Genomic DNA, 16,015 nt, shown 5'->3' on the forward strand with positions numbered 1-16,015 from the left:
GCAGATCCCGGGTCCCATTGACTATAGTTTTTTTTCCGCCCTGCTATGGAAGTCAATGGGGCCCAAGATCTGTTTGGTAATCAAACATTCTTCAAAATACTATCTTCCTTTGTGTAGCTACAGCAGAACAAATAAATGCAAAGGCTACAGGGTTGGAACAACTTGAGGTTTAGTAAATGATGACAGACTTATAATTTTTGGGTGAACGATCCCCTTAAAGAAGATTTGTTAGACCATCTCGGAGTCAGAAAGCTGCCGTCTAAAAATCGGCATCTTTAGAAACGCTTTGAAAAACTTAGAACGTCAGAGGCAAAATACATATTCATCATAATATCATAATATACATCATAGGCATATACATAATTTACCCGCTATATTGCTAAATGTATACCAGATTTTTCATATCAACAGACAAATATACTGGGATAACTGGCTTCTCTTGAGAATCCTCTGCTTCGTAAAGCCCGCCATCACGTTGATGTGATTGGATAAATGGCAGTAAGAAACGCCGACGATTTCAAACCTTCTTTTCACTGCAGTTTTAAGAAGAAAATACTCAGCAATGATGTCGATTTATGAATTTGCACATGTTTGTCTTAAAGCATATTAAAAACGCATAGGCTAGACACAACATTAAAAACTTGATTTTCACCACAAGGGGTCTTTATATTATTGATTGAATTATTGAATAAATTATCTATACAACAATTGTATTATTATTATTATTATTATGCAACCGTTGACAAATATTTTTTTCCACCCAATACAACAAATAATTGCAAAGACGCAACAACAGCTAAAAATGGCAGATTGGAAACATATGGGGTTCCTTTGAATCCCATTAAAAACTGTCTGGATGTCTTTGACTTATTGTAGACATACGAAAGACCATGGTGTTTTAAATGGATAAATCCCACGGTTTATTAATTTAAAATAAACTGCATTATGAAATTCAACGAGTGATCACAATAAACTTTGATTGGATCATTCTTACTTGCGCCGAGAAAAGTCACACTTGCCACGTGACTGCGTAATGAGGGCGCTAGGACCACGAGGCGTTTGTTTGCCCCGGTGTTATTCAATATTGTGTAATGGATGGTGGAGTTGAACTGCGTGAGTCTCTGACTGTAGTGTAAGGTCATATACAGCAAGCAACCACATACGATGACATGTTTTAGGAGCGCTAACATCATCATAATCCATCTGAGGGGGTAACGTTAACGTTCAAGGACGCACACCAAAGACTAAAAGGATCCCATTGACATTGGAAACAGGTTAGTTCATATTCTCACTGGCCTAAGTTCCCGTGGACGTGGTTTCACACGGTAACACTATGGTACTTTGGTATATGTGGTTATAAATAACACTTACAAAGAAGTGGAACTGTCATGTTGTACATGGTACAGTATGTATTATGCATGCGTGTTTTATCACGGTAGTGCATTATTAGTAAGTTGGTCACAACACATTCAAATAAACATAATAAAACAATGGTATTGCATTATAATCTAAGCAAGTATTATTATAATGACTAGCTCATGAACATCCTCAACAATAAACTTTGCTTTTTAAATACGTATTATTATGGAATATGTTTAGTAAAATGAGAACATTTAATATCAATATAATGCATAATAATGTAATAAAATGTCATTTTAAAAATCAAGTTTTATTATCGTTGATGTTTTTGTACATGTATAGTAATACTTTGGTATTATTTAAAAGTACATTGGGGTACCATATTTAAATAGCATGGTATGACTATGTTAATAGTAGCATTGTCTTGAAACTATCACTGTACAATGCAGTTATTTTAGTAGACTATTTGTTGAGATTTTTTTTTTTAAATAAAGTTTTAGTAATTTTTTTAATTGTTTTAATTAGTTTTTTTTTACATGTCTGTATAGTTTTTAATAATTCTTATATCCATTTTAGTTATTTTTGTATATAAGTTTATATATGATACCGTGCCTGTATTATGGTCCTGCCACAGTATGTTTTTGTGTTGGGAAACACAAGTTTATTTGGTTCCTCACTATATAATTGTTTTCTAGATTCATCATCATCATCATCATGGTGGAGATGAAGAGTTTCTGTGAAGCTGGAGTCTCCATGCAGCAGGTTTGGGTGGAGGGCGGTCTGACTCTCTGCTTCTACTTCACGCTGGTGCCGTCCGTCCTCCTCACCCTCTTCTTCCTCTTCGGCACGTTTCTGTGTGTTTGGTACAGCCGCTACGGCACAGACATGGAGCCCAAGTTCATCCCTCGCTCTCGGCTCTACCGGCTCCAAGTGGGCCTGTCGGTGCTGCTCGTCCTGCAGGCGGTGGGCTGGATGGTGTTTCGGATCGCTCGCAGCGGAGAGCTGCCGGGATACGTGGTCCTGTACGGCTGTCTCTCCATGATGGGCTGGCTTTGGGCCGTGGCTCTTCTGCGTCTGGAGAGAAGGAGGGTTCTAGTGCGGGACAGAACCAGAGGACACAGTTCGGTTCTGTTGCTGTACTGGGCCATGGCTTTTGCGGCTGAAAACCTGGCGTTTGTGTCGTGGATGAGCCCTCAGTGGTGGTGGACTCTGGAGACGTCCGATCAACAGGTATGTGTGATTGGTTAGGAATACATCACCAAATAATTATACATTATTATTAAACAATAGGCCCTAAATAAACTGTTGTCTAATAATAAAGCTGTTAATAAAGATGATTTGCATATGCTAAGTTGTTGCAGTAATGTAAGTAATTGGGCTTTTTTTTAACCTGTTTATCTACCACTAGGTGAAAGGTAATGGCAAACCTCATAAACACAATTCATATCGAGTTGCATCAAATTATGCACCAGATTGTAGTAGTTTTTAGTGTTTTATATTGTATTATCATGTATGTCTGTAGCATAACCTTTGGCACTGATGCCATTGTCCTGCTTAAAGTAAAAGTATTTGAAAGGGGTGGCAGATGTAGGAATGCTGCTCACACACCATGACTCAGCATTATGGTAACTTTGTGAAAGGATTATTTATGTGCAATACATATTGAGGAACAAACTTTGAATGACTCTGCAATTCTGTCAAGTTTGGATGGCCGTAAAAAAAAACAGTATTGTTGAGTCATTTTGTGTTTTTAAATAGTAGGCAGTGACTATTGCTGAGTCATGGTCAGTTCTGGCTGCATTCCTTTTTTGGCCTCATTGGCCACACCCCATCCGTTTAGGTTTGACCAATCGGATAACAGTTTCTGTGACACTCCATGAGCTAGCAGTTTTACTCCGTTCACTCTAGTCTTGCTCTAAACGTTGAATGTTGAATGCAAAAGTTGATTGCATATTATAAAAAATGGCCAACAATTTTGCCAGATTTAACTAAAAGAGCATTTACAAAATGATTCCAGTTTTCAAATTTGTCTCTTTAAAAAAAAGTTAGTATATATATATATTATACATGTATACATACCATAGACTGTAAAAAAATAGATACATACACGCACTGTAAAAGGGGCAAATAAATTAATAACAATTTAATTAAATTTAATGTAATATTTTATATATTTATATTATTACATAATTTAATTTAATACAATTGTTGTTGTTAATTTTATTTGCCCCTTTTACATGATATATATATATATATAATTGAATTATTAAACCGTTAATGCATCATCAATATTTATACATTATTAAAGAATAAATACGTTTAAAAATAAAATATAACACTTAAATAGACAGTATATAATTATAAATGTAAATAGACCTAAAACTTAAAACTAAGTCTAAATTTAAAACTTTTAATATTATATATTTAAAATATTGTATGTTTTTTGTATATGCTTTGCTTTAAATTGGGCACCCCATGCTAATGATTAAATTGTTTTTATTTGTTACTTATTAATTAGAGACAAATTCAGTAAGACACACTGGATAATTTGCAGTCAAATCATTTGCATGCCATTTTTTAAAGCCAAAGAACCCATAAAATCTATAAACTTTGAAGTAATTTGTTTACATGCTAATGACCAAAAATCTCAAAATGTGAGACACATTATAGTGATGGTCTTTACTCTTTACACAATATCAGAGATATGTATGATATGATTGTAGCAGATGCAAATAATAATGGCTTTATGCATATTGTTCATTGTGTCTGCAGTTGGAGTTTTCTTTCTGGCTGGTGCGATACTTCAGCTCAGGTTTGCTGTTCCTGTTAGGCCTCAAAGCGCCAGGCTTGCCTCGCCGACCGTACATGCTTCTGGTCAATGAAGATGAGCGAGACGTTGAGCACGGAGCAGTAAGACATTAGATGCACTCTGCTGTCGTCAAATCTGCATAAATAAAGACATCTTACTGTCATAATCATTCATTAATGCATCTTTTTTTCAGCCTCTCTTGGGTAATTCTGACGAGAATCAGTCTACGTGGAAAGACTTTGGGCAGAAGGTGCGTCTGTTGGTGCCGTACATGTGGCCTAAAGGCAGTGCCGTGCTTCAGCTGCTGGTTCTGCTGTGTCTCGGGATGCTGGCCGCGGAACGCGTCATCAATGTGTTTGTGCCCATCTACTACAAGAACATAGGTGCAGAATAACAGTCTTATTCAGTCATGATTGAATAATTTATGAAATATAAGGGAAATTATTGTACGTTCGGGTCTGTAGCTTTGTCTTAGTCTTTCTTTTCTCATCTCACTTTATTTATAGGTGTCTCCACATATTACAAAATTCCAAACATTCCAGAACACAGTTGTACAATTTAAAATATGTATGGAAAAAAAGGGGTAGGATCAGAAGATAGGCAGGGATCCAGGACATACCTAATATAAAGGGAACAATTATTGACCCTAAATAAGAGCAAATATGCAAAAATATTGCATATATTTTTGCAATATAAAAATTGTTTAAAGGGTTAGTCCACCCAAAAATGAAAGTTCTGTCAGTAATTACTCACCTTCATGTTGTTCCAACCCCGTAAGACTTTCGTTCATCTTCGGTACACAAATTAAGATAGTTTTGATGAAATCTGAGAGCTGTCTCACTCCTCCATAGGCTTCTTAAGGGATTGAAACTTGCCAGCCCAAAAAGTTCTTAAAGACATTGTTAAAATAGTCCAAGTGACTGCAGTGGCTCAACCTTATGTTTATCAAGCGATGAGAATACTTTTTGTGCGCAAAAAACAAACAAAACTAACTACTTTATTCCAATATTCATTATATTCTCCGTGGGCCTGAGTGTGTTTGTCATCACGTCTGTCTGTGTTGCACGTCACCACGTAGGCTCACTATTGGCTGACGCTGGTCATGTGTGTGATGTGTGTGACGTACAACATATAACGCGCTGCGCTGAAATACTACGCAAAGGCACTCGGGCCAATCATTAATCAATTATAAGTGTTATTACAGGAGCGGTAGCACACTAGTAGAGAGTACAATTATGAACTATTTTCCAGTATGCAGGGAGTGTATTAGGGGTGTAACGGTACGCAAAAATCACGGTTCGGTACGTACCTCGGTTTTAAAGTCACGGTTCGGTTCATTTTCGGTACAGTAAGGGAAAGAAATGCAAAACATTAAACTGCTGGTTGTTTACTATAAACTTTTTTTAACAATTTGTTTACACTTTTTTAAACACACTTTTTAATAAAATATAATAAGAATATATAATAATAAAAAAAGAATAAGAAATAAAATACTGCTGCAAAGTTCTCCACTGAATAAAATACTCTTAAACCTATATTGGTCATGACGCTAGCGAGAGGCTGGGCTAAAGCGAGCGTGCGGTGTATGTGGTGATCGTGCCGAATTTTAGGCAGTAGATTTTAGACCGCAGTAACCGAACTCGACCCAAGCCCGACAGGCATAAAGATATTTATGTCCGAGCCCGACCCGAGAGTTAAAATCCCATTTTTTTTTCTTATACTAATGACACATGTACGTTTGTTTTTGTGGAAAGCCAGCTTTTATTAAGCATCTGAAAGGCATTTGGAAATGTCAACAGATGAGCACATCAGCGCGCATGGAGCAACAAGCGCGCTCTTAACACAGGCGCGCATGCATGCGTTTCGTTGTCACAGCAACATAAACAAATTTCCACACACAGGAAGACAGATGTTATGGTAATATTTTACATGTATTTGAATCACAAAAACGATTAATCAGATTTAATCAGTGCAACGCGGAGACTTCCGACACTTAATATGTTTGTGTGGAAACTCGGAATTGACGCATGTTCCCCACACAAAACTAGCCTAATTTACGTGAAAGATTGCATTCGGTGCACATGTGAACCGTACCGAAAGTCCTGTACCGAAACGGTCCGGTACGAATACATGTACCGTTACACCCCTAGAGTGTATGTTTCCATATATGCAAGGAGAGAACCCCACATTTTGTAAAAGTTCTTTCTTAGTCTTTTTGTCCACACTACACACTAGTGCGGGCTTTGCAACAAATTTCTGGAATTAAATCTTCTATATATTCATATTCTTAATCTCCTTTACAGTGAACCAGCTGACAGATGGGAGCTCTTGGAAGACTCTGGCCACTACAGTGTGTATTTACGGGCTTCTGAAGTTCCTGCAGGGTGGTGGAGCTGGTGAGGGAACATCACCCAATTTAATGATATCTTTGTAGCGTGACGTGTAATATCTGACCACAGTCTTATCCGCATCTGTGTCCGTCTGCAGGTGCGTCTGGGTTTGTGAGTAACATGCGTTCGTTCCTGTGGATTCGAGTGCAGCAGTACACTAACCGTGTGGTGCAGGTGCGTCTCTTCGCTCACCTGCACTCTCTGTCTCTGCGCTGGCACCTGGGCCGCCGCACCGGAGACGTCCTGAGAAGCATCGACAGAGGAACCTCCTCCATCAACAGCCTGCTGAGGTACAGCTAGCACATTAGCTTTAGATCAAATTGTGTCCTGATACCACAAACCTTCTTATCTCGAGGTGTTTGTATTTGGATGCAAGGTCAACTTTGCAATATTAGTCTTGGATGCATACAGACCTTATGTACAGATAGTGTGCTTTTACAGTAAAAGTGATCCCAGTCTCTATTTTCTTGAAATATTTTATATTTGGTTTATTCCAACAGCTACATTGTGTTCAGCATCTTACCCACCATGGCTGACATTGTCATCGCCATTATCTATTTTATATCCAATTTCAATGCCTGGTTTGGCCTCATAGTCTTCGTCTGCATGGCCCTCTACCTCAGTGAGTATCCAACAACACACACACACACACACACACACACACACACACACACACACACACACACACACACACACACACACACACACACACACACACACACACACACACACACACACACAAACACACACCCTTATTGTTGCCCCCATTTCAAATGATTTACATTAGAAATTTGTCATTTTACCTAAAGAAAATATTTATTTATTGCATTGAGTGACACTTGAGATCTTGAGCAATATATTGTAATAATGTTTTTAGTCTTTTACTAAAAACTAAATACTATAGCTGCCCTTTTGAGTATTAGAAGTATAATTGCGTACTGAATGTATTAATTTATCCAATCTAATCCAACTTAATTTATGAAGCACATAATAAAACAACATAGTTGACCACAGTGCTGTACAATGAAATAAAAAATAAAAAAGCGAGAGAATTACAAAAAATAATAACCACGAAAAAACAAACACACACTGTTCAAGACTAACTCAGACGGGCAGCTACAGCAACAATACCTCTACACAAAAGCTTATGTAAAAAATATGTTTTTAACTGTTTCTTAAAATCATTCAGAGATGATGATTGTCTCAAATACGCTGGTAAACTTATACCATACAGAGAATGATTGTCCTGCACCCAAAGATGAGTTTTGTTTTCAAGAGCTTTTGTTTCACTTATATTTCAAGTTATACCCGAAGACCTTGTCTAGCTGGTTCAGGTGTTTAATTAGAATAATGGATGTGTTTGAAAGAGAAATATACTGCCTACTAAGTGTAGTTTGTGAAAATAAATGAGAAAAACTAAAGTACTAAAATTACTTAAACTGAATACAAATGAATTAAAGCTAAATAGAGAAATAAAGAAAATGTTCACCAAAATTACCAAAACATTTAAATCAAATAAATAAATAAAGGTTAATTCAAAATATTTATATATACTGTAGTTGTAGATAAGTAATACTAAAATAACACTGTCAAATAACCTTATTGTGCTGCGCTTGTTTAATTCTGCAATTGGTGCACATTTATTATGACTTTGTAAATGTTGTGTTAAAATTACAGTTGATATTGCTTCTGGCTTATTCATCACACTGGAAATGGAAGCTCAAGTAGTCGATTGCATTGCATTGTGGGACACAGTGTGCTTTAGTGTGCTGCGCAATTCAGCTAATTTAATTAGTCACGGTATTCGGTGCAAAATAGAAAATGCACTTACTTTTAACACCATATACAACATTCTGCAATCTGCGGAGTGCAGTTTTGATTCTCCTAGTCCCAGGAGTCACTAAAGACAGAAGAATAGAAATATTCCAGATTAGCATTTGATTGATTGACTGCTATTTTATCTGTGTGTCTTTCAGCTCTCACCATTGTTATCACTGAATGGAGAACTAAATACAGACGAGACATGAACACACAAGATAACAATGCCAAATCGAAAGCTGTGGACTCTTTATTGAACTTTGAGACGGTATGGTTTTGTTCCCTCTTTGTTTGGCTAAGGTCGGTGTCAGGATATGTGTTGTATAAAAAAAAAAAAAAATTGTGATGTGCAATATAATGTGCATTTCAAATAGTGTGATTAAATTATGATATTGTCAACAGGTGAAGTATTACAATGCAGAGCGTTACGAAGCGAGTCGCTTTGAGGATGCCATCTTGAAATATCAGGTAGTATTTTTTTAAAGATTGTTTTAAGACTGCTCTCCACACCAGATTTGTTATAACGTTTATTGATTAATAGCTCACAGGAATAAATCATAAATATCACTTTCATAATTATATTTTATTGTTGCTAAGGTATCGGAATGGAAGACCAACGCGTCTCTGGCGTTTTTAAACCAAACGCAAAACCTCATCATCGGTTTGGGTCTTCTGACCGGATCTTTGCTCTGTGCGTACTTCGTGACAGAGGGAAAGTTTCAGGTACGAACTCACTGCCAGAAACTTCTGAAGGGGTTTAAAGCAGGGGAAAAAGATTTGAAACAAATAAAAAAGGAACAAACATTTAGTACTTTTATTCAGCAAGGATGCATTAAATTGAACGAAAGTCATAGTAAAGACATATAATGTTGAAAAAATATTTAAATTTCAAATAAATAATTTTTTTTTTTTTTCTACAAATCTGTTAAGCCTGTAAGTGTAAACAAAAAAAATTAAGCAGAACAACTGGTTTCAACATTGATATTAATAAAAAAATATATATTTTTGAGTAGCAAATCATCATATTAAAATGATTTCTGAAGGATCATGTGAATGATGCTGAAAATTCAGCTTTTCATCACAGGAATAAACTACATTTTTAAATATATTATTCTACAAAACACAGTTTTTGCTGTACTTTAGATCAAATAAATGCAGTCTTTTTGAGCATAAGACCCCAAACTTTTGATTGCTAATGTACATTAATAAAATAGATCTGGCTTTAAAAAAATAGTTCTGGCTTTAAAATCAGATTGGATTAGCAATCAGATTTTAAAGTGCACACCTGTAAAACACATCAATTGAATTCCGTTTTAATGCTTCTTTCGTAAGTTTTTATGCTGCTTTGCAATAATCTCCATTTTGTCTAATGCACTAAATTACTTTATTGCAGAGTTTCCCAAACAGAGATTTTGATTAAAGTTTGAGATTGTGATTGAAATGCCAATGTGGAATCTCCACTCCAGACTTACTCATTAAGTTTTACTGTTGTTTACATGCCTAATGTCAGAGGTCACTGTCTCTGAAGCATGTTTTATTGGATTGTGGTGGGTTTAATGGCTTGAGAAAAAAGTTATTCATCTGGAAGTGGCAAAAAAAAAAAAAAGTGTAATGAAGTGCAAAAATATTGTTTTAATGTCTTTTAATACATTTAAAAAGAAAAATGTAAATAAAAAAATAACACATTTAAATTCATTAATTAAATATTAATATTTTGAATTTCTATTAATATAATTTTAACTGTATTAAATATTATTTGAATATTGTAAATTGTTCTTATTTTTTATCATCATGTGACATGAACTGCTTGTAACTCATGGTGGTCTTCCAGGTTGGAGATTATGTGCTGTTTGGGACATACATCATCCAGCTCTACACTCCGCTCAACTGGTTTGGAACATACTACAGGTATGGAGCTTTGTTTGTCTTGGTTAATAATAATAATAATAATAACAATAATAATTCATTACATTTATATAGCGCTTTTCTCTGCACTCAAAGCGCTTTACATGGAAGGAGGAATCTCCTCAACCACCACCGTTAATAGTTTATAGATCACTCTTTATATGCGTTTTCAAAAGAACAAAGATGACAGTAAGCATCTATCTTTCCCTGAACAGAATGATCCAGAACTCCTTCATCGATATGGAAAGCATGTTCAAGCTCTTCTCTGAGGATGAGGAAGTGAGTGGAGGGTTTTCTTTCAAATTCAGTCCAGATAAGCTTTTGAATTATTAATGACATGGTTATTTGGGTTTTTGTTTAGGTGAAGGATGAAGTCAACGCAGGAAGCCTCTACTACACACAGGGAAAAGTAGATTTTGAGAATGTCTTCTTCAGCTACACGCAAGGGTAAGCATCTTCAGTTAAATGTATTTCTATTATTTTTTATTATTATTATTAGTAGAGTCATTTATTTGACAAATTACCAGTATTCTCTCAATAAATATGCAACTTTTATTTTATACGATGCGGATATTTTTGCAGCCAGGAAATTCTAAAAGACGTCTCATTCACCGTACTTCCCGGACAGACGGTCGCACTTGTAAGTCTGTTCTGTTTTATACATCCTTTAAAAGTTGTGCTGCTGTTAATGCCTTTTCAGCTTTGTCTTGGTGTATATGCACTGCCATTCAAAAGTTTGGGGTCGGTAAGATTTTTAAATTAATTTGAAAGTCTCTTATGCTCACCAAGCATATATTAAAACAGTAATATTGTGAAATATAATGTAATATATTCCTGTTATGAGAAATCCCAAATTTTTAGCATCATTACTCCAGTCTTCAGTGTCACGTGATCCTTCAGAAATCATTTAATATGCTGATTTGCTGCTCAAGAATATGATTGTTGTTCTGACCCCAAACTTTTGCGTGTGCGTGCGTACGCGTGTGTAAGAGACTTAAGACTGTTTGGATTTTTTTCAGGTTGGACAGTCTGGATCCGGAAAGAGCACCATCATCCGTCTGCTTTTCCGTTTTTATGACGTTCGGGGCGGGTGTATAAAAATAGACGGTCAAGACATCTCAAAGGTGAACCTGCACATTGGCTTGTAATATATAAAAGGCACCCAAACCTGTCCCTACTTGAGCATGTGGAGGGATATTTTGTCCTTTTGTATTTTATGTTTCACATTTTTTCTGGGAAGCTCTTGTGCGCTGTGTTAAATCATACGTCTGGTTGTGTCTCAGGTGAAGCAGTCCTCTCTGCGCGCCCACATCGGGGTCGTCCCTCAGGACACTGTCCTGTTCAATGACAAAATCCGGGACAACATCCGCTACGGTCGGGTTGCTGCTACTGACCAGGAGGTGGAGGAGGCTGCGATTGCCGCTGACATCCATGACAAAATCATAACTTTCCCGGACGGTGAGAACCATTTTTGGCATTGAAAAAGTAGAACTAAACTGTAAGCAATTAGGGCTGCTCGATTATGGAAAAAAATCATAATCACGATTATTTTGGTCAGTATTGAAATCACGATTATGTAACAATTATTTCACATGATTTTGCGAACGTGTTGGATTTATTAAAAAGACACCTTTCAACAATTCTTTAAAAAAATCTAAATTTTAACATTTTATTGTACTTTTTGAACTATTAAAATAAATAATATAACAGATAATACTTCAATAAGTATTTTAATAATTCCCACAGGTCTACCACTTATAATGTGGGAAACTCCCCCGCAAACATTTATTAAGTAGATTGTATGAGTAGCCTAAATGAATCCAAAGAGATTATAAAATCAAATCAGTAATTTTAAAACTTTCTGCAAGACACAATTTCACAAACCGCGTGAGTGTTCAGCGGTGCCGCGTCTTCTCTCTCTCTCGTCTCTCAAAATGGGTCGGACAAGGCAAGCGTCGAAACTACACTCTCGCGTTTGGGAGTCGGACATGACGGAATTGTCACTTGCACAATCGGGCCAGCATTGCATCGTAACTAAAGTTGATAATTTTCACTTCTTTTTAAATCTTATCAGTTTAAACATTCAAGCTGAGAGAGGTTATGGCTTCGGGCGGATGTGCGCGTGTCATTCAGAACACAAGACAAAATAAGAGTCTCCTTGCACAACAGAACATGGCAAAATACTTGTTTTTACTCGATTGTACTATTTTGGTGATCGTTGGGAGCCGAAATCGAAATTAAATTAATTGCGCAGCCCTATAAGCAATGAATATAAGTAGGGGGTCTGAAATACAGACCTTTATTAATGTGCTCCGATTATTTTGAATCATTGTGCGGGACAGAGAGCATCATTTAGTTTTTATGCCATCCATTTGGCTCATGTTGAGTCTAGATAATGTTTGAGTTCATAGTGGATATTCATGATTGTTTTATATTTGTAGGCTATGACACTCAGGTGGGTGAGAGGGGGCTGAAGTTGAGCGGAGGAGAGAAGCAGAGAGTCGCCATCGCTCGCACCATCCTCAAAGCGCCTCAGATCATCCTCCTCGATGAGGTACGTCACCAGTGCATTATGGGAGAATACATACACTGTCGGTTTAGGATGAGGGAATTATTATGAGGTTTGCATGTCGTTTTTATGATTTCTTGTTGGGAATTATTTTAGCAAGTTTAGGTAGTACTGTGGAACCATTCAAAAGTTTCGGGTTAGTAATATTTTAAAAAAAATAAATTATACTGTTATTCAGCAAGGAGGAATTCATTTGACCAAATGTGTCAGAAATCTTTTGAAACATTATGTTTTTATTATTTCAAATAAGTGCGTGCGTGCGTGTGTGTATGGACTACCTGTCAAACGTTTGGATACATTACTATTAATAATATTGTGAAATATTATTGCAATTTAAAATAATGGTTTCCTGTGATGCAAAGCTGAATTTTCTGCATCAGTGTCACATGATCCTTCAGAAATCATTCTAATATGCTGATTTGATAGTTATTATCAATGTTGGAAACAGTTGTGCTGCTTTTGCTTTTATCATAAATTTAACACATCCTTGCTGTATAAAAGTGTTCATTTCTTTCAACAACAAAAAAGAAAGAAAAAAATGACTCTCCAAACTTTTTAACGGTAGTGCATATTGTTACAAAAGATTTCTATTTTGAATATATGCTGTTCTTTTTAAAAAAAAATGATTCATCAAAGAATCCTGAAAAAAAACTAAAAAACATTCACAGTACTTTTGATCAAATAACTGCAGCTTTTGTAAGCATAAGAGACTTCTTTCAAAAACATTGATTCCCAAAATTGTGAATGTTAGTGTGTCAAAAAAACAAACAAGCAACAAATTCACAGTAGTGAAGGATTCTTAACCTATAAAGTATCAGTGGACGGAGCTACACAGCTTTACCGGACAGAGAACAAGCAACCAATAATAAGTCATTTTGTGATTTGAGCTAAATCTTTTTGGTTAGGACCAGTTTTCTGTTCTGTACTCAAGTACTTTTTATTTTTTATTGACAAATTTTCTCATCCTCTACCAACAGGCCACGTCTGCTCTAGACACACAGACTGAGCGAAATATCCAGGCATCGCTGGCTAAAGTCTGCACCAACAGAACCACCATTGTGGTGGCACACAGGTACACTCAAGATTAAATGATTTATGAGAGTGTGATGTTTTAACGTGCAGTGAATGTTGAACAACAATAATCCGGGGTTGTTGCTCCTGCCGATCTTTGCCTTTAAAGAGAGTTTTTACTCCAATCAACTCCCATCAGTTATCACAGTCAAAGCATAATTCATTAAACATGATATTAAGGTCTTTTATACAGTACAGGAATTCTTATTGTATAACGCTATCTCTGATGTGCATCTATTGTAGATTGTCGACTGTCATTGGAGCCGACATGATTCTTGTGCTTCGTGATGGGCAGATTGTGGAGCGAGGAAGGTGAGTTTATTCACTACTACGCTGAACACAAAGTCTGACTCGCTAATACATGAACTATGCAGTTTAAAGTCCAGTATTATTGCTTGTCGTAGGCATGATGAGCTGTTGGCGAAGGGAGGGCTGTACTCGGACATGTGGATGAAACAGCAGCAGGTGCAGGATTCAGACTCGGCCTCTGACAGCGAGACTAAAGACAGGAAATCAGAGAAACTACAGCCACAAACATCCACTACAGGAACAGGACCCAAGGGACACTAGATGCGTGATGGTTTTTGTGCATTTTAAGCTCGCCCAATGCTATTGTGGCATATTTAGATTTATAATTATTTAATAGTATACATTTCTTATGTTTTTGCCAGTTCTCAAAAGTGCCCCATTTTGCTTAAGGATTTATTTATATAAGATAATGAAGTAATTTATATATATATATATATATATATATATAATCTAAGTGCATTTATAATGATAAATAATATGGCCATTAATGAGAGAAGACTGACAGAGTAATTGTACATTGTATAAATCCCTCCATAGCAATACATTGCTGACACCTTATTATGATGAATGTACATTCTGTTATTTAAATGAATTTCTGTGGTTGCATTTGATTCGATGATGCTTCCGATTTGCTGTTCTTTTTAAGAGGAAAACTGCTTGTTATTGTAAATATGCTCATATTCTTTGAGGGTTTATTTCATTTGAAAATGGATAATAATTTCTGGTGCCATTGTATATCAGTAAATACTAATAATGGTGATATTTGAATTTCTATACAAGCCAAGATTCAATTTGAATGTAGGACTAAGTTTTAAGCAAAGGGGAAACACTTGTCAATCAATTTTAATTTCTGACATTGTGCATATTCGTCTGACTTTTTTTTTACTGTCGTTATGATCGTTTGTGTGGTTAAAGATCATATTTTCTTATGCTGTGTGTGTGGAGTGGTACTTAGATGCAATATATTGCTGTACTGTACAACTTCAGTTCATCAAAGGGACAAAGGAGATCACTCACTTTATAGCATTTTGACTAAACTCAGGGGACAAGGTTGCAATGAGCCATTGGGATGTGTTTTTAGTTATGGAAAATAGCCTTGTATAAAGTAATTCAGTTGTGACTGGCTAAAGTCGAAAAAATGTATGTTTTAATGTACAATAAAGCTATAGACTTGCTTATGTTTATATTAATGTTTATTCTGCTTTTTGATAATCCATTATTCTGTGCATAAAATATTGTCTGTAGACCTACTGTACATAAAATATGTCTAGTCCCTTTATATTTAGTTAACACATTAAAATACCCATTATATATATATATATTTACACACACACACACATATATAAACATACATAAATACATGTGTGTGTGTGTGTGTGTTAGTGTAATTATTGTTATTGTATTGATCTGGAGTGCTGATCATGGGCGTTTTGGTATTAGTAAAAATTTACAATATGAGCATGTAAAGAAATGTGTAATAAAAAGTTATTTATTTGGATCAAAAAAGAGCACCCTACAGAAATGTAACCACAACAGTGCCAGTTATGATCCATATCACCGTGACCGGTGTATGATTTTCTGAAAACTTTATGGCTCGTGAGTATTAACCTTACGTGATTGGACGATTGACTAATGTGAGGCGAACATTGGATGCGAAGAATGAAGAACTTCATGAAGCTTTTGCAAAAATAGGACCGGTAAACTGTCATACCGATCTAGAAAAAATATTGGAAAAGTAACACACACGCGCACACACACACACAAATACTTATTTCCTCTAGTGGG

The 16,015-nt window shown here is 35.9% G+C and overlaps 1 protein-coding gene across 1 annotated transcript; it reads left to right on the forward strand.

Annotated features, from left to right (window-relative positions):
* The first annotated feature begins 1,073 nt into the window (after positions 1 to 1,073).
* On the forward strand, positions 1,074 to 15,579 carry abcb6a (ATP binding cassette subfamily B member 6 (LAN blood group) a). The gene is made up of 20 exons (XM_079615022.1): positions 1,074 to 1,274; positions 2,055 to 2,589; positions 4,132 to 4,269; positions 4,362 to 4,551; positions 6,472 to 6,564; positions 6,656 to 6,848; positions 7,059 to 7,180; positions 8,535 to 8,644; positions 8,779 to 8,844; positions 8,974 to 9,099; positions 10,208 to 10,284; positions 10,497 to 10,560; positions 10,643 to 10,728; positions 10,864 to 10,921; positions 11,301 to 11,405; positions 11,565 to 11,739; positions 12,723 to 12,835; positions 13,828 to 13,922; positions 14,165 to 14,233; positions 14,326 to 15,579. Exons 2-20 carry the CDS (start codon positions 2,074 to 2,076, stop codon positions 14,489 to 14,491), a joined length of 2,562 nt encoding a protein of 853 aa, XP_079471148.1. The 5' UTR covers positions 1,074 to 1,274; positions 2,055 to 2,073; the 3' UTR covers positions 14,492 to 15,579.
* The last annotated feature ends 436 nt before the right edge of the window (positions 15,580 to 16,015 follow it).

Source organism: Phoxinus phoxinus (genome assembly GCF_949152265.1).
Source record: "Phoxinus phoxinus genome assembly, chromosome: 6".
Lineage (NCBI taxonomy): Eukaryota > Metazoa > Chordata > Actinopteri > Cypriniformes > Leuciscidae > Phoxinus > Phoxinus phoxinus.

Coding starts and splice junctions, on each gene's coding strand:
- abcb6a (XM_079615022.1), top strand. CDS start 2,074: ATGGTGGAGATGAAGAGTTTCTGTGAAGCTGGAGTCTCCATGCAGCAG. Junction 4,270..4,361: donor GAGACGTTGAGCACGGAGCA/GTAAGACATTAG, acceptor TCTTTTTTTCAG/CCTCTCTTGGGTAATTCTGA. Junction 12,836..13,827: donor AGATCATCCTCCTCGATGAG/GTACGTCACCAG, acceptor CTCTACCAACAG/GCCACGTCTGCTCTAGACAC.